The 24,359-nt window shown below is 41.2% G+C and overlaps 1 protein-coding gene across 7 annotated transcripts in view; it reads right to left on the bottom strand.

Annotated features, from left to right (window-relative positions):
• The window catches only part of aplp2 (amyloid beta (A4) precursor-like protein 2), a 52,547-nt gene extending 32,069 nt beyond the window's left edge, over nucleotides 1-20,478 (bottom strand). For 6 of the 7 annotated variants that reach the window (XM_004560483.5, XM_012921679.4, XM_012921677.4 and 3 more), the window contains exon 1: nucleotides 20,167-20,477. In XM_004560483.5, coding sequence (XP_004560540.1) covers nucleotides 20,167-20,238 — 72 coding nt within the window. In that variant the 5' untranslated portion in view covers nucleotides 20,239-20,477. Of the gene's footprint in view, nucleotides 1-20,166 lie in introns of all 7 variants that reach the window. The other variant, XM_076873403.1, reaches the window with a different exon arrangement.
• Between the last annotated feature and the right edge of the window lie 3,881 nt (nucleotides 20,479-24,359).

Here is a 24,359-nt window from a genome sequence, read left to right as displayed (position 1 = left end):
TCCTTTATAAAAAAAAAAAAAAAAAGAAAGAAGAAAAAAAAAACAAAAAAAAAAAAACTTGGTTATTCCCACAAAAAGCCACCGAATACCATAACATTCATGTCTTTGGACTGTGGGAGGAAAGTGGAACACAGGAAAAAACCCACAACAACATGCAAACTCTACACAAAAACCCCAGGTGATCAGCACGTTCAAACTCAGAACCTTCTGGTAGTTGTTAGGTTGTTAACAAAATCAGTTGTTAGGTTCTGATTTTGAGCAGTCTGACTGGCTGCTAGCTTTGCATCTGGGATGTGTATGTTTTCATGTTTGAGTGTGCATGTGTGGATCTTCTGAGAACTCTGGTTTAGTCCCACAGACCAAAGACATCCATGCTAGGTTTACTGGAGGTTCTAAATTGGCCTTTAGCTCTGCAATGGACTGAGGACCAAAGTGTACCCTTCTCTTTGACCAACATGAGTGATTTTGTTCAGAGTGCGATACTCTCCAAAACATGAAATATTAGCAAAAATAGGGGGTTACTACACATTTGTTACATTAATAAACAGAAAATAAATATGGGTGTGAAAACCACATTGATATAGTAGAGCCGTTTTCCTTCTGCAACACTGCTCTACTATATCAACGTTATTTTTAGTCTATTGGTAGGTGGCTACCAGGCATCATGATCATAATATATCCCGTCATAATATTCACGTTTTCTGGATATAAATTTTTTTATTGGGAAATTAAAATAATATGTTGCTACAAATGTGTCATTTTAATGGCTCATTGGTGAGTGTTTTCTTGGAAACATGATGACATCATATTTTATACTGATAAGAACTTTGAGGGGTCTAAGATGTACTCAACTTCCAAGATTTTGTGGACTATAGCAAAACACTTTAAAGTTATTTTTTAACTGCAAAGTAAAGTGTTCACTGGTGTTAATCTTCCACATGTTCTATGTTAAAACAAAGTTAACAGTTCCTGAAACGAGCCAGATTTTAGCTGAAACTCGGATCTCTTGCTCTGTAAGGCTGATATGCTTGATTAACGGAGATAAACATCAATGAGACTCTTTTGTAATTAAACTCTAGCTAAAGCACGCGCACTTCGCTGGTTACAGGCTAACAGTTGTGGTGATTGAGCTGTGCGGGTCTGCCTGTATGCCAGGGGGAGATAACATGGCCTCTCTCCAGCTTACAGCAAACGGACGTGAATAACGACTTGTTCAAATGTCTCGTCACTATGGAAACGATCTACAAAAGCATCCCAGCTATTCACACAGACGAACATTGGGTCTGCAAGAGGAAAGAGAGAAGAAAAGAAGGAGAAAGAGAAAGAGGGGAGAAAATGATGGGGTGAAAGATTGAAGAAGTGGAGCAGGGGAGAGCGAGGAGAAGAAAGCAGGGAGACAGATCATTAGAAGCGACAGAACGACAGGACAGAGACAAAAGAGGGTGGTTCAGAAGAAAAAAAAAAGAGAAAAAAAATGGATAAAGAGGGAATGAGGCCACAGTTACAAGAGACTGGCATATGAGCCAGTGTGGCAGAGAGGGAGAAGAGCTGCGAAGGCTGAGTGAGTGGCACTGGGGATAACACAACAATAACAGCTGCTCTGCCCCGTTTGGTGCATTCAGCAACACTCTGTCCTTGTGTGCAAACATGAAAATGACCCTCAGCTCTATAGGATTTTGCACATTTTCCCTGGCGTTCACACATATACAGAGCAGACGTACAGTAAACAAAGCTATGTCTGTGCTCGGGACTCTCCTGAACAAAACAAAAAAAAAAGTGCACTCATTGCCATGGCAGTGTGCGTCAGTCTGTTCAGCAATGCCACAAGCAAATACTGCACCAACTGCTACTGGTTCCTTCTAAAATACTTACCAGACAGTGAGTCACGGCTTGACTTATGGGAGGAATCCTGATCAGGGGAGGTAAATACTAAACAGTGCTAGAGTTTCAGGACAACTGCATGCCACATACACTGTGACTTCAAGAGGTAAAAAAAAAAAAACATATGAAGTGATTGATCTTAGCTGAGTTATTAGTTATTATTAGTAATGGTCAAGTGGCAACATCGGGGGCTTAAAAAAAGCCAGGGTGGAAGTGCAAAAAACTCCAAGCCTTAAAAACAATTGGTGATGTCATAGTAACCACATCAATCTTCTACATTTAGTATAAGGTAGCGCTAGAGGGACAAAGATCAATTTGTCAAGACAAATGAATCCCAAACTATCCTGACTCGAATAAAAGCAGTTTATAAATTAGAGATGTCACAGTATGTTGCCCATGATAGCACTGTTACAAGATACAGTGATGCCGCAACAACAGATAAATTACTAAACACTCATATCAACACCATCTGGGTAACTGAAGAAGAATAAATCACCCAAAACAGGCAAAAGGTAGGAATTTAGTTTTTTGGTTTTTTTTTGTGTTTTCAATGTTTTTATTATAGTTCTAGCATGAGAGGTCATGATGTTGAGATACTGCAAGTCAAACTGTGAGGAGAGCCCATTTAGAGCACAAGTAGGTGTAAATACAAATGGATTTGATAATTCAAGCACTTCAAAATGAAGCGATGCAACAGCTGTATAGGATTGTGTCAGGTGCTGAATATACTGCACTGCTATTTATCATATAAAAAGAAATTTCTAGGTAAAACTGCAGCATCAGTGGGAAAGTCAGTGTTTATCCAAGTTTACAGTGTGGTTATACTATTTCTGCAATATGTGAAACGATTTAGAGGTGAAGGATTATGGGAAATAAGGTTGCAAAACAGGGCTGAGTTTGACTACATTCACATACATTAGCAAACATCCACCCACCTTTTGCTTATCCAATTCAGGATCGTGGGGGGACTGGGGGTGTATTTTAAATTAAATGGCTGTTGCAAATACAAATAAGGAAGAATAACTAGCTCATTAACTTTACTAAAAACATCATTACCACCACCTGTCAAACCTCCAAGCTGCCCACAAATGTGGTGATTTAACTGGAAAAAGATATTTGGATGCACATAAAGATCTGACTTTTACCAGATGTTCATTCCAGTTGAGAATGTTTTTAAATCTTTCCATGCTGATGTACGATTCCCTGACAGGAATGAAACTAAATTAGTCTGGACGAACATGTGTGAAAATGGAGGACCTGCAAGTCAGAGTATTTGTCTGTTGGCTTTTTGTGGTGAAAAGCCGATGACTGCAAAATCGCTTCAGCCATCAAAGTGAGAGCAAATTCAAATTCACATTGTGTCTGAATGCAGTCTGCTTTAAACTTTTCACAGAGTTAAAAAGATCCCAGGCGGGCTGACTTTCACAAAAGCATCACCACATTGCTTCACCCAGACTCTGTATGCTTAGCAGCCAATTTTAAGATTTAGCTGGTACTCTGACCATTTTTGCAGCTTCCTAATATATACAGTCACTCAATATCATTTCCAAATGTAGCACTGTCAAGCAGCTGGGACCCTATTAGTAGGCCTTCATAGTCACTTCACATTTTCAGTCAAAGCCTGAAAATGCATCTCTTCAAGATGAATTTCATGGCAGCCTCTCACTGCTCAATCATACAAATGCCATCTCTCTTTTTCCCCTCCTTTGCTTGCTATAAACTGCTCTAACAAAAAAGGAAGGCTGACATCTACTTCACTCATGTTTGTTTTCCTCTCCTCTCTTAAAGGATCACCGTATTGTCACAAGAATATTGCCTGCGTGCTGTCACTCTCATCTCTGTACTCCTAACTGTATGCTCCTTGTTATCATTACCTTGTAATTATGCTACGTCTCATTTTAAGAGGTTGTGGACACAAGAGCCGACTAAAAGGCTAAAAGTGGAGAGATACTAGGCCAAGAGGAAAGAAAAAAAAAAACACTGTTAATTAGAGCAAAGTACTTTTTTCCTTCCAGTCTTTTCACTGGGGAGAAGGTGCGTCTGGGCTATTTATATGCAGCTCCAGTTGGTGGGCCAGTGGGGTCTTGTCTTGCAGGCTCGCCCTGACCAATGGAGCTCATTCAGAGAAAAAAAAATAAACACTCACAAACTTGATGAGAGTCTGTTGTTTTGTCAAGAGAAACGATCCTCATTAGGACTGCATTTCATTCGATGAAGTGTTACAACAGTGAGCTCAGAGTGGGATTACAACGGTGAAATAGATTTAAAGGTTCATTCGCTTGATAAAGAATTCTACCAGAAAGCTGATTAAAACAGGTAAAAACCTGCTTCTGTGACATTTACATTGCAAATAAGGTATTCAAAGTGATTCCAGTCTGCAATGGCATGTTTACAGGACAAGCAGGTAACGTCGGTTTATATAGTGAGTTACCTGATGTTATTGTAGGTAGTGTAAGAGCCGTGTGATATTTACATCATCATTTCATCAATAAATATAGGGAGTAGGCAGCATGGTGGCATAGTGGTTAGCCTCACAGCAAGAAGGTCCTGGGTTTGAATGCACCAACTGGTTGGGTGAAGGATTGTGGGAAATAAGGTTGCAAAACAGTCAGGGTTTTCCCCGTTTCTGTGTCCATTTTCCTCAGGTCTATGGCAGCTGGGGTAAGCTCCACCCTCCTGTAACCCTTAAGTGGATATGGGGAGGTGGATGGATGGAAATATAAGCAGCGTTAAACTCTGTGGTGTTATCCTGCCAGCTATCTAAAGCTAATCATGTGGTTCAAGAAGACATGATGTGTTGCCTCCTGCACGCTCTTTCCAGGGAGCCCTCTCAACTAAATCAAAGTAATTGCAGTAGTGAAAATCTATTTGCAGCGATCTATCTTCTGCTCTGTGCTACAGGTGAGAAAGGACAACTTCAGACAAAGTGCTGACTTCATTCTCCTGATATTGTCTGTGTTCATGTGGGAAAATGGCTAAAGAAACAGATCTAAGACTTTGAGTGCCTCTGAGATTAGAAAATACTGCCAAGGGTTTGTAGAAGTTCTCACAGCTGTGATGATTTTATCCTATCACTGCATTCATTTGGGAATCCGTGGTGAAAGGCCTTCTGAATGCAGAATGAATTTTTGTGGGTTTTTTTAATTTTTATCGCCAACGCCCACAGTGTTAGTACCCCCAGCTGTGCTGGCAAACTGAAATCGATAACAGGGCTGCATTGTGCATTGCTGCAAATCAACCTGTTTCTTTACTGTACACATGAACATGATCGATACATTCATGGAAATGCTGAGTCTGACTCTCTACACCATACATGAGTTGATAACTAATAACTAATACAAAGGTAGAATTTGCCTTTAGACAGTATGGTTAGATGGTCCAAGTGTATCAGAGACAAAAACACGAGTCCATGCAAAGTGTGCATCATGTATCCATAACCTGAGTCCAACAGGTTAACCAAAGGGACAAAAAAAAAGAAAAAAAAAAAAAGGCCACGGATACGATTAACGTGTCCACTCTGTGACATCACAGGAAAAAGGTTTTCACTCCTCTCCATTTAAATCTTCACGCAGGCTTCCCCTGTAATACATTTTCTCACATGAGTGCTGTCAGTGCTGTGTGGTCACACCATCTTTCTCTCAGCTGTTATCTGTGGCACGTCAGACACACTGAGCTGCTGTTCAGATGCCCGTTTGTTCAGTTACTGATGGCTGACATGAGGATGCCTGCTGCATCCTGTGTTTTATTATTCTTTCATTGTGAGGGCAGGAGCTGCTGCTGAAGCGAGGCGAGCAGAGCAGAGCAGGAGGGAAATGAAGAGCCATTTCCACCACAGCCCCTCTTGACATAGATTTCAGACGGCATTCATCTCCCTGGAATATTTCTCCAACCCGTTCACCTCTCCAGCCCTATCAAACATTGCCTGAGGACCATCCACAACCATCATAATATTGCATTTGGTCTTCCCTCCTACCTGGTTAGATTAGCTACATACAGAGCAGATTGGTTTTTCTCTGGTGGATGAGCGGGAGGCAGCGAGCACAGTGAATGGAGCAGTAGATGGAGGAAGGAAGCAAATTTCTTTTGATTCTGCTTGGGGAGTAGAATTTGCAGTGCATGCTGCCAAATTTGGGAAGAAACACGTCAAGTGATTGCAAGGGGCTGACTAAAGCTTCCTTGTTAGTCCAATCACTGTCAAGAGAAGTCGGGGAGGGAATACAGCAACAAAGAGGTGCTGAAGGCCAGAGGCAGGGCTGAAGAATGCTACTATTAGAGAATAAAACAGAGTCTGCCATCTATCGCAAAACCATTTCAATAATTATCCATCATGAAAAATTGATCTGCGTCTCTCCTGGGCTGGCTCGTAAAGCACAGCAATGAGCTGTCACAATAGCTTTAAAATGGGAAATAAAGAGACTATAAATTGGTGATTGCTACTTAAGAGTCACAATTCTTACTTTGAGTTTTTTTTTTAAATAGGTAATTGAATTTAAGAATTTATCATTTTGTGAAAAACACCAAAACATGCTGAAAATTCAGAGTCTAAGATCCTTGATGTTTTGTGCACAGAAGGTTGGCATATGGATTAAAATAAGTTAGAGAAATTACTGGAAATAAGTCTGGTGCTGCAACGATCAAGTGATAATTACACCGAGGGCTTTACCCACAGCTTGTTGCTTAGCTGCGAGCTAAACAGGTGCATGATTGCATAAGTAATGTACCGGAGTTTAAACCATTTCTTCCAGGAAGAAGATAATTGCTTTTCATTTTTGCACTAATGACTCAAGGACTGCGATGATTGAGGTCCATTTTCAGGTGAATTTATTGCAGCATCTTCACAGCTGCGCGGTATGCTGAGCATGCGTGTCTCTTCTGCAGAGCTCCTGTCACCACAATCACCCATTCTTCTCTTCTGCCCACTAAAAGCTCTCAGCATGAGCAATCCCTTCAATCCTTCATCCCCCTCCTTTCATCTCTTTTCACTTTGAGTGCTCTGGACAACTCTCTGCTAGCCTATCTCCTCTTCCCTCAGCCATCTCTATACATTTACCTCTCGGCCTGTTTTTCCCGCTCTGTCCGTATGTCTCACTCCCTCTTTGAGGCATGTGAGCTGGCGACCCTCTCAGCCCTCTCTATCCCAGCTTACGATCCACGTGTCCTGGAGCGGATTACATTCTTGACATCACTATGCCAGATGTTTATGACTAAAATAGACATAACATCTAACCTCACCACTAAGTCAAAAGAATGCATATATACTTGGCTTGACAGGAGGCTCCTCTGTTGTAATAATAACAACATTAATAATACGATTTATACTAAAAAAAAAAATGTTTCTTTCCTCACAACTGCTTCCTTCTTGTTACTTACTGCTAAATTTACCATTTTCTCATGTTTTCCCTTCCCTTCAGATTCTTCCTCCCCTGTATATTCTTCTCCCAGCTCTTTCTCGCGAACCAGTGGAGATCAAATAGCCGACACGCTGTCCGGTGTAACATACACATTAGCATGATTAAACTGGCCATCGGCTGCGCATTTATTAAAAGCCCCTGTGTGGGAAGTGCTTTTTAGTCAGTGAGTTGAGTAAACATGGATGGGCTGTGTGTTTGCAAGTGTCATGTGTGGTTAGCCTAGTGGCACCAAGGCGGACAAGTTAATGAGTTAATGCAGGCTTTTTGTGAGGGATTTGAAGTCATGTTATGAAGCGATAGCTCAGTTAAAAGTGATAACCAGGCACGGAAAAGCAGGTGGTGGGGAGGACTCCAGAAGTGGCTTCACGGGAGATTTGGAGCTTAGGCAACTGTTAGACGTGGCTCAGCTTGTTTTGAACTATGTGCCTGTGTTTTCTACAGACCACTTTATGTGGATGCAGACTCTTCCCCTACTTTGTACTGCACTCTCAGCAGTTTAAAAGGGGAGGATTAGACACAGGAGTGTGCCTCCTTCTCGTCTGCTAGAGCATAGTCACCTAATCTCTCATGCTGAGGAGAGGGGATTTTGGAAAAATGACCTGTGCTCCTTCACTTTCTTTAGCTTCTCTTCTTTTCATGTCCTCCAAGTTGAGTGAAAACACAACTGGATCTTTCCTTCCTACCTTGCATCCTTCCTTCCTTTCGTCACTCCCACTCTTGCCTTTTCATTTTTCTGCTGGATGACTTCATGCTCATCAGCATGCAGCACCACACCGCTGCTCCTCAGAACCAGGGAGGCTGGCAGACAGGCAGGCAGACTTGTCAATAAAGGAACCAGTAACAGGGTACCTCAGCAAGGCCTCCAGCCCTGTCACTGATGTCTTTCTCAGCTGCCTGAACTCCCTCAATTAATGAGCATGTAATTGTTGAGCAAGCAGAAGAGAAACTGGGGAAGTGAGGAGGAAAAAGCAGCTATGAGGTGAGAGGTGGAATTGACGAGTAGTATATTGAGAGGAGAGCCGGGTGAAGGAAGCACAAGGACGGACTGTTCTAGTGAACAAAGTAAGACATAAAATAGCCAATTTGTCCAAAATGTGCGGTGCAGTAGAGAAGAGAGCAGAGGAAGAACATAGTGTAGTGTCTAAATCAGAGGGCTGGCGGGGGGAACGGTGCTCAGCATGAGCCGACCTTGACAGCAAGCAGCTTCAAGGGCAACATGGAAATATCACATTCGCTCGCTATAATGCAGCCATGAGTTGCGGTGAGGCCATCCTGGGGCGGGAGTGCAGCCAGAAAACTGCTGGAGAAAGGAGGAGATCAAGGGCATGTAGCAATGTTTCCAAAATGTGTGACAACAGGAAATGATAGCAGCTTACAGATTCACGGTGTATGAGGAGACGGTTGTTGACCTGTCCAGTGATACCAGGGATTTGACTCTGATGCCACAGCCAGTTTTAACATTGTGGGGTTCAGTATTAAGAAACCAAATGAAAAATGCAAACGTCAAGTAGCCTGCCCCGTTTTACTCTGACATCCAGTAAATAGCAAATGGTAGCATTTTGACTACAGGAGCTCCCCCACAGGAGAAGAGACCTTTCCAGCTGACAAACCTGGTTATAAATAAAGTCTAAATGATTAACCACCCCAAAACATCCATGCTTTCTAAAGGATCAGAAAAGTTCAGGGAGAGGTCGGCTATGCTAAAATGTCACTGATTAGTCAAGCGCAGTGGTGCTGAAAGCGGTTGTGTTGCTGGTCAACAACAATGAAACAGCCCAAGAGGTTTTACAACCAACAAAATTCCAGCACTTTCCCTGAAGACACCCAGAAGGTATTTGAAGACTGACCAGCTTAATGTTTGTGACTTTTAGCACTGCTGTTCAAATGCAAATCCCAGATCTGAGTTAATTGGACTCCTCTCTATCACTTTGTCACAAAAGTTAGAGAACAAAATACAACTTTTCAAATGAAGTCATTTTATCATACAAAATATCAAATGTTCATTTTCCCAAATGTGGAGCACTGACAGACCAGCAGTCTGAATCTTACTCACAGGAACATTATCATCAATGAACTGCGAGACAGCCTTCATCATTCTCATATTACAAATTTACATGTACCATAAGCCCTGAGGATTTCATGTTAAAATGGATTTTCAAGAGAAAGAAAATATTAAAAGTCCTACATTTTATATTAAATTCATTTTTCGTCACTTACTGAAGTTGTATTCTTTTTCTCTCTAACTCTGATTGCTATTTGGAGGCATGCTATGGATGGCGACTGAGTTTGACTTTGGCCGCGGCATGCAGTGTCGCTCTCCCATGACCACCCAAGCTGACTTTAAATGAATCTGTGCTCTGATTGCAGAGCTCCCTGCCTCTCCTACTCCCCTGCAGATCCTGAGCAGTGGAGCAGAGACACAGCCCACACGTCTGTATTAGCCTGCGCAGCTCCAGGCAATGCAAGGGAGGCCATCTTTACCAGGGGAACATGATGGATGTAATATAGATATGCTTATCTGTCATTAAACTCTGCTCTGCCCTCCCTCGGCCTCTCAGCAGGGGGAGAGCAAAGGGATTTCAATCAGACTAGTGAAGATTATAACTCTAGTGAGACGTGCTGAGGCCAAAAGCTAATCAGTCATGTCCCTATAGAGAAGGCACATACTTCACAGCAGGAGCATCCATCTCCAAGCCTGTCTACTACTCGCTTTTTGTCAACTGTCTGACCTTGCTTTGCCACCTCCTGTTCCTTTCCCTGCAGTGTACGGCCCGTCAAACCCTGCTGCGGTATCCTGCTACTTGTCTGGGTGAGATCCCAAATCTAAATCAGCACAATGACAAATAGTATGAGGCTGACAAATCTCTTTGCCCTCACATGACTGGGCCGCAGAGCCTGCCTGTCAGCTCCAAGCACCTCAATAATAGCGCACTGATTCTAAATATGAAACATAAGGATGGGATGTGATGAACACTGAGGGGAGTGGTTGGAGGGAAGGTGGGGAATGGAGAAGGTGGAGTTTGCTGAAGGCAGCTAGCAGCTCACAAGGCTCTATAATTAGCTGCAGAAGATCAAATGACTTTTAATGGGTTTGTCTGAAAACAGCAGACTATTTCAGATTTCTGCTCGGAGCCATATTCATATCTCATCAAACTAATGGAATTCTCTAGAGTGCTTGATTGGGATTTATCTCAGATCAAAATGGCTGATTGAGGTGTGCAGCAGAAGCATTCATTAACTGCAGTTTTGTAATGAAAAAGAAAAAAAGTCCCATTTCAGGCCAGAAATGCATAAAATTGAAATGGCTCTAACAAAAAAAAATTTAATTTACACATAATGTCAAACAAAAGTCCTCCAACTTGTGATCTGACAGCACTTCTAAATTCACGGTTTGATGCGCAGTCATTGTTGCTTCAAGAGTCATTTCGCAGTGGGCTGATAGTAACTCTTGTAACAGATAATGGAAACCTATACTGGTCATTGGTTGGAGAATTAAAAAGACAAATACTACCAGGATGATAAGAGGGTCAAAGCTTGGCTAATATCAGATCTGGCTGGATGAAAGTTGGGTACCGAATGCTAAGTATACTTCCTAAAAATCAAGCCCAGAGCATGCAGCAATACCCAGTAACACACACTGTGAGCAGCAATGAATAGGCTCAGGGGACTTTTCAGTGCAGGAACAATTTGCTGATTAATTGAGTAACTTACCAACAGAATATGAACTGCAAATTTTAGTTTAAAAAGGCCAGCTTCACCAACATGAGGATCTGCTGCTTTTCTGTGTTTAATTATAAATAAACTAGAATACTGCTTGACAGAACAGGCATCTTATTAGGGCAGCGGTCAGCAACCTTTAACACCCAAAGAACCACTTGGACCAGGTTTCCATGCAAAAGAAAACACTGGGAGCCGCAAATACTTTTTGACATCTAAAATGAAGATAACACTGTATATATTGTTTTTTACCTTTATGCTTTGTGTGAACAACTAAGGTGTGTTGCTTATGAAATCCATGAAGTGCTACAGAGAAAATTACATTTTATTTATGTAATTAACACATTTTGAACTCCTAAAGAACAAAAGGAAAGACATCCAGCTGAACTAAAATGATCCAAACAAAAACTGTTGTGGCGGGGCGTGGTCGGCAGCGCGGCTGCAGGGGAGATGGACGCACCTGAGCGGCACCCGCAATCACGCCTCGCCGCCTTAACGTCTGTGCTATCTATGCTGTTGTGTTGGTATGTGTCGGGCTGTGAGCTGCAAAGCTACAGCCGGCTGTATGCGTACAGCAACCGTGTGTGAAAAGTGGTCAATAAAGAGATGCTGAAAAGCATGTTCATGCAAACATCGTCGGGTCTGCCGTGATATGTTTACAACGACACTTCTGTTCCTGAACCTCTGCGCACAGCGTCTGCAAATCGGGGCTGTACGAAGTCACTTTCATCTTTACGCAGGACTGTAAGCTGTCATCTGTGAGGCGTGAGCGTAGAGCTGGGCGATATAAGATTTTTTCATATCACGATATGTTTTTTTCATTTCAGGCGATAACGATATCTATCACGATATAAGCCAAATAACTATATTTGTAAGATTTAAATGTGCCGTTGCTCACAAGTAAAATGTGAAATTATCAGCAGCTTGTTTTTATTTAAATATTTATTTCCCATAATAAGTTCAACAGGGTAGATGTACTTAAGGAACATGAGACTTTTTCAGATAAATAAAGGCAAATATTGCAAAATACACAAAAGGCAGCCGCTAAAGCGTTTAAGTTTCAAAATAGAACAAATGAAACAGACTAAATTGTCAATTCCACTTAGAAACAAAATATTAATTCTAAAAATAAATCTTAGTTTGTTTTACAGAAGAACAGACAAAATTGACTAACTTTTGTCAATATCAAATAAACTGAGAACTAAAAGGAAATTCTCAATCTCTCCTTGTTGTATAGCTTAGCTTTTCAAACAGTTTTAACAGTTACTTTAGTCTGACAAAAGCCGAATAACGAATTAGCGCTTCCAGTCAGAGACTGAGGCTACGTCCACACGTACACAGGTATTTTTGAAAACGGAGATTTTCCGTTTTCGTTTTAAAGAATAATCCCGTCCACACGTAAAGGCAGAAATGAAGGAAAACGCTGCTATGAACATGCCAAAGCAGCAGGTGGCGCTAGATTCCTAACCGTGCAGAAATGTTGGCCAATCAGAAGTCTAGAAGCCTCGGTGGGAAAAAGTAAACAAAGCTGGGGCATAGAAGCAGAACCGAGTCGTATGTGTGGAGGGACAGTAACTTTGTGTATATGTAAGCATTTAAACACTGCAGAGAGTAGAATTAACAGTAACAGTATTGTAGAAATTCATTTCACCGAAACAATAACGCGGCGCACAGTGTGACGCATGCACCAGTTTATTGTATTTCCAGACTTGCTTTCGGCACAATTTACAGTGCACGCTACTCAGTTTTTTGTCAGACTTGAAATAGCCGAAATACCTTCACACTACGGAACTTCTATGGCTCTTCCGTTTGACAATCTCTCCGGCATTGGAACCATCATCTGTTTTCTCTTCGGTAACCTTCGGTCACGCTCGGTTGATTTTTCTAGTCGGCACACTAATTTCCTCCATTACCCGGGCGGTACGGTGGCTGGCTGCTTCCCAAACAAATACACATGTGCGGCTTGGCACTTGTGCTGTACGTAACAAGTCACGTGACGTGACGCTGCGGCTGTGATTGGTTCGGCTCTGCGCTACTTAATTTGGATTGGCTGGTTTTTTTTGGGGGTTTTTTTTTGTTTTTTTAAGAGGACAAGAGCGGCGAGGTCTATCGCGATAGGTTAATTTTTCTATCGAGAAAAAGTTATATCGCGATACATATCGTTATCGTTCTATCGCCCAGCTCTACGTGAGCGGTGTCTGTTTTTAACATAGTTCACGGTGGAGAATAGCTGCTGACATAATTTGGATCCGAAGATCCGTAACTGGCCTACCTGGGGTTGAAAGTCTCGATAAAGGCACGGCGTTTCGCCGGGTATACCGGCTTCCGCGAGTGTGACGCTTATTTTGAGCGATGAAAAAAAATAATATAATATAATTTAATTTTTATATTACAATAATCTTCCAATTTAGAACTACAAGTTAAAAAATAACTAACATAAATAAAATACACTTCAGATTTATTTTCCCAAACCACGCGGAGCCGCACTATAAGGACTAAAGAACCGCAGGTTGCCGACCTCTGTATTGGGGCATTGTGAAAGAAATATGATTTGTAAAGACAAGTTCAATTCCTTCAAAATGAAAATTGAAAAACACTGAAAAATAATCCCCATTCACAAGTCTGTCCTTTTGCCTACCTGACCCTGTAAAATAAACATATATTCCTAAAAATATTTAAATGTAAATATCCTGAAATACTCCCTTATTTCCAAACTACACTACATTCCCATGTTTTAGCCTGTCCTTAATCTATACAACACACAAAAATCTATCATTTATTCCCATTGTCAGGGCAGGGAGGGGATCGGCAGCCTGTAGCTCTCCACCATGCATGAAGAACTATTACTGAATTAATTGCAGTGCATGAATATAGGAGCAGAACACATAATTATGGGGGCGCAAAACTCAAAGGAAAAATGTTTTTCTGTATTCGATCAAAAGAAAAAATACATCTCATGCTTCAATGCCAGGTTTTCCCTTTTCACCTTCTCTCTTTTATGGGTACAATCTTCCCTTGTTATGTCTTAGTCCCCAGGGGAGCATCCTACAGGGCTGCTGTTTGTCCTTGGCCACGTTCTCCTTGAGAAAGTGCTGTATCAGACTGGTTGCTAACAGGGCCGTCACAAAGCTCGAGTACCAGCGATGGCAACGGCGGCAGCAGAAGCAGAAGCACCCGAAGCAGGCCTCTCTCTGGGGGTATATAGTTACACTGCAATGCTTCTATCTCTTACTGTTCTGACATTTTCATCTCTTTACACACACAGAGGAGGGGAGGGGGCAAAAAAAGGATAAAAGAAAAGGATGAAGTCTGTGCTGTCCTTGGTTTCAATTTGGATGATAGCATTTCTACTACAGGCACAGAAGCAAAGTGGGAAGAGATATGTAGGAAGCCCAGTAAGCAGGAAGACGGACAGGGAGGGAGCTGGAACTAGCATGCTCTGTTTTCCCTGGCAGCGGGTGGAGCATTTGTGCAGTGCTCTCAGCAAAACAGAGCACTATGGCAGCAAAATAGCTTGCCAGTCATTCAGTCTGCTTATCAAGACAAGACTACCACCTTTCCCCCATTAACCAATCAAAAAAAGGCACTCTGTGCTTATACCTGTGCATGCAGTTTAAGTTAAGAGAAAAACCTTATCAAATGGGACCCAAGCCATCCCAAAACAACAACAGAGCAGTCACTGTGTCTGTGATCATCCCCATCATGCCCCAAAGCACGTTCAATGCGACACCAAGACACAACACACCAAAAGATATGACCTCCCAGCATGCTGCAAGCACACACCGTGGAAAATAATGACAGACACAAATATAGCCACACACAAAAAAAGAAAAACAGACCAGCCCACAAGCTCTCTCACAAATAAAGAAACGAAAAATGGCATCCAAGAAAAGACATCAATTATGATTGAAGTTTGGAAAACTAGGTCTGATTTCACTCCTCTTGTTTGCCAAGAGACGAAACTCAGTTGAAGATGGGTTCAAACAGATTGAGGGGGGGAGGGGGGAAGGGGGGGGGCAAAAAACCCCCCAAAAAAAACAAAACACACACCCCTTGAGTAATTTTTGCTTTTACATGTTGTGATGCAAATGAACATGCAAACAGCAGGAAACAATGCCTGGCACACAGTTAAACTGGCTCTTTGATTCTTTGCTGCCTGCCTCTATCTTATCCCACTGTGTGCAAGTAAAAAAAGAAAAGAAAAGAGGAAAAAAAAAAACCCAGACAAATCAGTGCAGAGGCCTCGCTCGCGCCTGCACATGACTCATTGATCTGCACACCTGAATAAGACCAGGAGCGAGGGGAGGGGACAGTAGACAAAGTCCTCCTCTCATATGGACAAGCAGGGACTAAGGGTGAGACAGGTGGGGCCATAAGCACAGACACGAGTGCACTGTAACTCATAGATAGCACACCAGATATTTTATTCATGGGAAGAAAATTTCAAGCAGCAAGAGTGACTCACTGAGCTGCGGGGACACACAAACACACACAAACCCACGTTCAAACCGAGTAGGGGGTTGACAGGGTTTATCCAGCCCACACTGACTGACTTCTCTTTGTCAAACAGAAACTACATTAAAAAATAAAGTCCGAAATGGCAGGGCTCCTTTAAAACGGATTAAAAGGCATGTGTTTGTCTGCTGAACTCGCCACAGTGTATAGTTACTTTCAGTGCTATCACAGGAACAGAGCTGCTCACAGCACAATAAAGTGAGGCCTTTGGACTTCAGGCTATGCATTCCTGAGCACTGTGGCATACAAACTGACATCTTGGCATCTGTGCTGAGCCAGGCTATTGTTGAGAATACACAGACACAGGTGTAGTGCCGTTCACCTTGACTGCATATACATGGGGTAGATTGTTATGGCTGTGCAGATTGTCCTACATATGGCAGAGGGCCTGATGCAACTTAAGTGATGTGCAGCCATGGGTGTCTTGATTTGAACCCACTGACTCTGAGCCAAGTCCCCATCGCCCAGGATCTCTCACCGAGAAAAACTGACTAAATATGTGATGAGCAGAGCTGCAAGAGGACTCGGGTGCACAAACACACACCCACACGCAGACACATTTCCAGTTGCAAAAAAGAAAAAAAGACAACTCTGCTCACTTTGGATAATTAGGGCGCGCGCAGAGCCTCGGAGACAAAGCCTGGCATCGTGAGAACAAGGCTCGCCTGATGAGGCCTCTCTATTTAAATCCTCGGGATGAGCCGCGAGTGTGTCTGTCGATGGAATCGCTCCAGGAGACATGCACAAGCTTGGAGGAAGAATCAGCCAAGAATCAGGCAGTGAAAAGAAAGACGGAGAGACAGACGGAGACAGAAAAGTCTAGATGAACCGAGTGGCAGGAAGGTATCTTTGAGGAAATGAAAGGTTAGAGATTAAGGGCTTAGATTCAATCAGACATACCTTCCTACTGTTAGCCATAGAGCAGACTTCAGTGTTGAGCGAACGCCACTGATATTACACACAGGTGACTCACTGTTTTCTGTGCCACTTTGAAGTCAGTTTGCCTCTGCAGGGTGTGGAAATGAGGGTCTCACTGTGTGGGCGAGTGAAATCAGTGAGCGTATGAGTGTGTGTTGGGACAGGGTTTCTGGGATTAGTACCGTTCCCTTTGCAGATCTATAAGCACCCAGTGTTTCTTGTCACTAAGAGGATTCTTGGGATACGGGGCTGTCCCAACAATTGAAAGCAAGGTTTTAGGTGCTAATCTACAAATTCAAGGGCGGGTGAGGCTGATGCTCTGCTGATGGAGCACATGTCACCGCCTTCACCTTGACTGACATGGCTGAACGTGGAGGTCAAAAAGGCAATCTTTACAGCTTACAGAGCAAAGAAAAGCACCAGCCTATGGAAGGCTTTAACTGTGCTCCACCACCCACTATGTTATATTGACAGATCATTATCAAATGCAAATGCTCCCAGATAAAACATTGCCAGCAGTCTTTGTCCTTATTTCTGCTGGGCATCGAGATCCCCTCTGTATGGTAAGGACACCCTGGGTTGTCTCAGGCTATTCAAGGACACACAAAAGGCCTTCATAGGAAATCATTCAAGCCTGCTAACCGACAGCTCCATAGCTCCCGCCCCAACAATCACAACCAAGTGGGGGCAGTCATTCACATGCAATTGTTCACTATCAGCCCATATCCAGAGCAAATACACTTGAAAGCACACTTTAATATCAGCTTGCCTATAAGCACGCACACAGGCTTTGGCTTATGAGAAAACATTGTTGAAAGAGGAAAAAATCTTCTCTCGATTACCTCTGCTCGTCCATTCCTCTAAGGCTATTCTGACTAATGCATGTTTGTAAACAGAGTTTTGCCAAAGTCACTCTACTAGCATGAGTTAGCACTGCTGTCTCTTCCATACAAGTTCTGTCTTGCCTTGAGCTTAGAAACATGATGATGTATCTGATGCTACAGGCCAGCTTGAAGGAAAACACTAACATTTTTTAATGACAGGCACAAAAATGTGATGTGGTGTTGCATAACACTACATTTTACACTGTGTGTGTTGTGATAATCACTGTTTGCTAAGTAAGTAGAGAATAAAATGTACTGAATGTAATAGCTGTTCCTGATATTCTGTATTCTATTAATCCAGTGGGAGCTATATTGGCGAATGCCTGTGTGTGATGTAATTCTCTGGGTAAACCTGCTTCTCATTTCCAAATTATCTCCAGAAAAGATGCAGCTGTTCACTCATGATTCTCCACAAGTGAGTGACATTTAAATAAAAACCCAGATTCTTGTTTTTTGGATCTGAAATGAAACGGTCAAAAAACAAAACAAAACACACACACACACACAAAAAAACAAACCTCACTGCAGTAAACCCTGCAATACAGAGATGGCCAGATGAGAAAGCTAACCTACAGCTGAAGAAACAAAAGCTCACAATCTGCCACTCTCACAGGTATTCAACAAAACTAAACTGTTTGCACAGCTGAAGTCAGCAGGCTACTCCCGAAACACGAAAAGGCGGAATTACAAAATGAGAGAGCAGTTTGGCAATCACAGCAGAAACAAAATGAGGAACAACGGAAGGTGAATACTGGATAAAAGGGGAAAACCATGTCTGACAAATGGTCAGTGTGATTCTTAGAAGCTTGACAATCACAACTGAAAAGAAATGAGGAACAATGGAAGGTGAGTATTGGATGAGAGGGGCAACAACCATGTCTGAGCAACAGTGAGTGATTCTTAGAAGCTCTCAGTGGCTTCAACTACCTTAGCTGTGCGTCCACAACCTCATTAGCATTGCCCAATCTCCACACACCAGCGACTCCACTAGCAAACAAAAGCAGCAGTGAAAAGGAGGAAGATGGCTGCTTGGTTCAAACTACTGATATTTATATTGAAAGGGCAAAACAGCTTGACTTCATTATTGTGTCTGTTTAGATACACCTCAGTGTTCAACTCAATTCTTAGAAAAAAGCTAACCTTTGTGAATATGTATTTTACCTTAATAAATTGAGCTGTGAGCTGATGTTGATCCTGAATAGTCAGATCATAAATTGAATAAATACATTGTAAAATATTTATCCCTTGGGGTTTGTCATCTTATTTCTTCAGCTCTAAGGCATTTTTATTTCTGTTTTACCTAACAGCAGCATAGTTTGGTTCAATATCAAATCTTTTTCTTTGTGAAGAAAGTGTATTTGCAAAGAAGGCAGGTGCAAAAACAAATATGAATATCCATATTCTGTCCATGCAGTGTTTTACTGCAATAATCCAACAAAGAAAAAAGGCCCGTCCTCCAGGACACCCATCGATTAAACCACAGGAATCCTCAGCATGTGCATTACAGTCAAGATGCAGAGCAGCTTCCATAAATTTCTGAATTTAATCTGGGTGACTGATCAGGAAATTCATTGATTTCATCCATTAATCATCTCAGGAGAGTCTGTCCTGTATCGATCAGCACGTCCGTGTGGTTAGTAAGGCTGACTGAGGAGGCAATCATTGCAGAGGGGAGAGGTCTTTGTAGAGTGTGCAGCAGCATAGATTTTGTTGGGGACATAATAACCATTATTTCCTCACACACAATGCCAGCCAATACCGCCTCAAAATGGCCGAGGTTTTTTTTGGGGGTCGCAAATACAGGAGAGAGAAACATTCCCTGCTAAATACAAGTGCCAGGAAAAGATAACTCGTTAAAATGTTTTGTCATGGCTGCTTCCACAGTAAGCAGCAATACTTATGCTTAACCTCTGAGGGGGAGGAGGGTGGTGGGGCTGTTTGCTGTGAAAATGGGTGCATTGTTATCCACTGACACACACGTCTGACACTGCAGGCATCACAGTTTTGGTGAGCCAGCAGGAAAATAGGACATCACGTAGATAAGTGTGCAAGTGTGAGAGCGTGAGTGCTTGAACAAGGAGACCAACAATTGGACCATTTGTGTCAAACATATCAACTACTGAGAGGTAATTCAGTGCTTCTAAATATATTATCCACTCTATAGAGCAGGAACTCAAGTCTGCTATAAAAGGTGGACATCCTGTTGACACAGGAAAAGCTACAATTAAAATAGACTGCATAGGTAAAAGGATACTCCTTTCTGTAATATCGTCTATACATTCATGACGTACAGCAGGCTGCATGACTGTGTGTGATCCAGTGCAGAGGTTCTATGTTTCCCTAAATGCCTGACTAAGCACCAATTGTCTTTCGTTTGATCTCTGCACCAAATCCTGCTATAGTTCTCGTTATAGGACATTTGAGCCCCACGCTGGTCAACTCGCCAATAAACTGCAATCAGTGCATCAGAATGAATTAAAGGAAGTAAACTGAGTAATATTTAAGTAGTTTTAATATGTATGAACACAAGGCGAAGCATTTGCAACTATAAAAAAAGCAGGTAACAAAAATTTCATAAACCCTTTCCTCCCTGCTGAATTCATTCCGCTACCTGTGGGAATCCGAGTGTGGAAGAGAAAAAGTCTTATCAGTATATTTCACATCAACCAAGGTAACATAGTGTATTCATTAGAAGATCGGCAAAGCTTAGCCGTAAGTACCTCATGTGAGGACAGGGCAAAATAATCAGCTTTTGCTTGAGGCTACCACATTGGTCTTTGGATCTTAGACTAACCTGGTAGGCCTACACAGTAAATCAGGAAACATTTCTTCTCACATACCTCAATGTAGCCGGCCAACGTTGGAACCACAATGCCCAAAATAAGGACAGATATCGCTGGGACCGAACCCATCTTCCAGGATCTTCGGATAATGCTACTGTAAATAACTTATATCCTGTGAGCTATTTCTGTAAGGTGACCTCCGAGAGAATAAAGACCAAATCAAGTCCAGGGAACAATCTGATGATCAGACCTCGACGAGCGAGACGAGTCCTGCTTCGCTTGTTTTGTTACCCGAGCTCGACAGAAAACGTTGGAGGGGGGGCTGACTGTCGCTCTCCTCTGGAAATGTGGATTGTGTGTCTGTGGCGCGGCTGATCTGCCCCTGCTGCCTCCTCCCTCCCCTGGTTCCTCTGATCCAGAGCAGTGCGCACTGCGCCATCAGGCGGCTAGCGCGCAAACACCATCCACCCAAAAATATAAAGCACATTAGAATTAACAGCTGACGCAAAATATTGGGACACTTATTGGAGGAATAATGTCATTTACTAAATGAAATATACCTAACTATATTTATCTGCAGTAAGCTGTGGGCTATAAGACTTCTTCACTTAAAGACGAACTTTTTTTTCAGACAGTGAGCTTTTGTGCAACGTTTCCGGAAACGAGGAATATGGGCGAGTTTCTTTTTCATGTGTCACTTAAAGTCAGTACCGCTGCATTTTTATAATAATAAATGTATACATAAAATTTATGAACACAACATGAAAGGTAGCAGCATTACTGGTCACAACCACTTGGCTTGTACTTTATTCGTCTTAAAAGCTTGAGCAGAATCCCGAAGCATAATTTTAACCCATCTGAATCTTCAGGTTTGCATTACTATTACTGCACCACATATGTGGAGTACAGTTGGCTTTGAAATGTTTACATAATAATAATAATAATTTGACATAATCTCTACACACATTCTTTTACACACATTTACTGACATACTGATGCCAATGATTTAATATTTTTAACAGATTAGTGGAATAAGCTTTTACATACTTAACTAAAAGAAAACAATGCAACAATACTACACATATATACGGTGTATATAATGCATATATAATTTGCAAACCTTTGAAACAGATAAAATGAATAACTCTTAGGACCTAAGACCTCCCACACATTTTGATGAATATAAGTGTATAAATAAATTGGGGGCAAACCAACAATTACCTTATAGATAAGAATATCCCAGTGGTTGAATCCACCCAACCCATGCATACAATGTTCAGCGGTGAATAAGAGTTTTAAAACTTGTAACGAACCTCAGTGCGCTTGATAGACGGAAACTAGCATATGTAGGTCTTCCCTGGACACATGCATATAAGTAACATCACTGTAATCAAGTCCAATAATAAACGTGGAAACTACAACGCTCTGTCTTGCCTCAAATGAGAAAAAGGACTTTCTTCTAAAGTAAAACCCAAGTTTCAGTTTATATTTCTTGACCAGCTGCTTAATGTGAGGTGTAAACAATAGTGAGTCATCAATTGTAATTTCAAAGTACTTGTACTGAGATACTAACTCAATCTCAGAACCTTGAACTGTAGTAATACATGAAAGGTTCAGTTTTCTAGTTAGATTTCTAATTTAAGAACATCACTTTAGTTTGTTTAGCTTTCTTTTTTAGCTTTTTAAATCAGAAAAGTTATGCTGTAATGTTGTGAATGGGACTGAAGCTGAAAGAGAGCATGGCTAGGAGTACATCATCATATGGCAAACAAATAAACAGTCTTGTACATGTGGAGGTCTGGATGCCAGGTCTATGGAGACATTCAACCTGAAAGCTCTGAAGAAGCTTTCAGGATTCTTTTGGGCATCTCTGTCTTTCCTCAACGGTCCATTTGGCAAAACTTACTAATTTAGGCTGTTAGCTAAACAGAACATGTTCAGGAAAAAGCACTTTTCACTAAAACGATACCCGTTGATACTTGTCTTGTTCATAGTATTTGTATACAAACATAGTGAATAGACTTTGACTATTTTACAAGATTGCAAATGATGTGAGCAGCATGCCTCAGTTTTGAACATAACATCACAGAAGAAAATTAGATTTTCTTTGTTTACATAAGGTAATTATAAACACACAGTCGCACACACATGCAGCTTGGGTGTTTTGTGACTTGAGTTTGTTTTACTAGAGTGTCAGTTCTATTTCTCTCTGATGGTTTATTGAAAAAAGCCTCATGTAAATTTGATTTTTGCTCCAGGCAGCATGCACGGATCGGTTATTAATTTTTATAACATCAGTTGTTAGATGTGTCAGAGCAATTCTAATTTGCATATGTTTAGATTAATTTTGGTATGTGTCAGTTTGATCCCCAGATACCTGAGTAAAAATACATCCAGAAAAAAAGAGAGATAATTAATTTCCTGTTTCGGCTTGCCAGTTAATATAGTCCAATGAGAATGCAACAAATGACATGTTTACTTTGTTGTTGTTGTTTTAAAATTATTTATTTAATAAAAAATTGCTTTGGCTGTATAAAATAAGTTCACTTGAATGTAATGCTACCTGTTAATTAATTAGTTATCTGAAGGCATTCAAAATCCAACGTGAACTGTGGAGTTACATTTCAGAGGTTTAAGGAATTGTCTCAGTATGAAGTAACCAAACTCACAACGAAGTGTCAGTTTCCCCCAGTTAAGTATTTAGTACTCATTCATTACATGAAATCAGCAGGATCTAGTGGGTTTGTGTTGTGGACTTGATGTCAAATATAATCAGACCCATGAAGTCAATCTAGCAGTCATTATAACTTCCTGGGTAGACATTACAAGTAAGATTTAGATCATGGATGTCAAACTCATTTCATACTGTGGGTCACATACACTTTGATTTTAAGTGGCCTGAACCAGTGAATATATATATATATATAAATAACAGATGTGAAAAAACAGGAAGTTTTCTGTGATTTCCCTGTTTATATATTACTCATTTACTTTGGGATAGTATGAATGGCAATGAGGGAAGTGTTTATCAGAAGCCAAAGCTGTAAAACTTATGAAAATACAGTTAAAAGTTAAACATTTATGCCTTGCTTCACATTTCCTAAAGCCAACCTAGTGGACTAAATTGGATTCCGTTCTGGCCACCGGGCTTTATGTTTGACACCCTTGATTTAGATGATTTCTCATTCTTGTTGGCAGATTCTCTTAAGCATACTAGGAAGCATCACCAGGTTTATTCACAGATACTCAGTGTTTCAGTCTGGGTTTCAGCCAAACCACTTGAGGACAGTGAGAAACTCATCTTGAAGTTTCTTGCTTCAGATCAGTTCTAGCCAATCTCCCTGTTGCTGTACTTTTTCGAATAGGTACGAGATGGTTTTCCTCAATAAAAGTCATTTGAATGCTCTTCAAAACACACAAAGCAGGGTTTCACATATCTTTTACAGTCTATTCTGTGCAGCGGCTCCACCATAAAAGGCAAAGTCGTAATATTTTTCTGCAGTGAGGTTATTCCACTGACAATCTTGCTCATATACTTACTCCAGGCTGTTATCTGAATGAGGAGCTCAAGTCTTTCCTAAATTGCTGCATTTCACAATTATGGATGGCCTTCTGTTCAAACACTCAAAGTTCTCTTAATGGTTTTGTAAAACAAACAAACAAAAAATAACAGGAAATGACAAATGGTGGGTGATTGAGCATAGACTGAAGTGCAAGAATCAATGATTGTTTATATTGCACTTGATTGAAGTGATGGCAAATCTACTTTTATAGCAATCAAACAAAGCAACCACTGTGGTGGCCTAATTTCTTGAAGGTTACAAACGTTACTGGATCGCAAACCCAGTAGTATCATACTAGAATAAATAATTTTAATACTGCATTAAAAGCGAGATAAACATGAAAAACCTCTACCAGGAGTATTTGGCTCTCTCTAGTGGAGATCTAAGGGCACTAGCATTACAACTATAAGAGCAATATACATATTCAATCCCTGTAATATTCTGGATACTTATAATTGAGCTATTTATATATATTAGAGCTATTTCTTTTATTATTATTTAACTTTGTACTATATTGTATTATTAAACTTCATTTAATCTGTTACTGTTCTTATTGTTTTGCAGCAACTGTAATCACATAACTTACGTAGGAATAAATAAAGTATTCTGATTCTGCAACATCATTGCAAGAAAAACAGGCATTTCATTGTTCCGGTAATCAGCTTCAAAAGACACTCAGACATTAGT

Source organism: Maylandia zebra, linkage group LG14, assembly GCF_041146795.1.
Source record: "Maylandia zebra isolate NMK-2024a linkage group LG14, Mzebra_GT3a, whole genome shotgun sequence".
NCBI classification, from domain to species: domain Eukaryota; kingdom Metazoa; phylum Chordata; class Actinopteri; order Cichliformes; family Cichlidae; genus Maylandia; species Maylandia zebra.
This window is presented reverse-complemented; position numbering and strand designations above follow the sequence as displayed.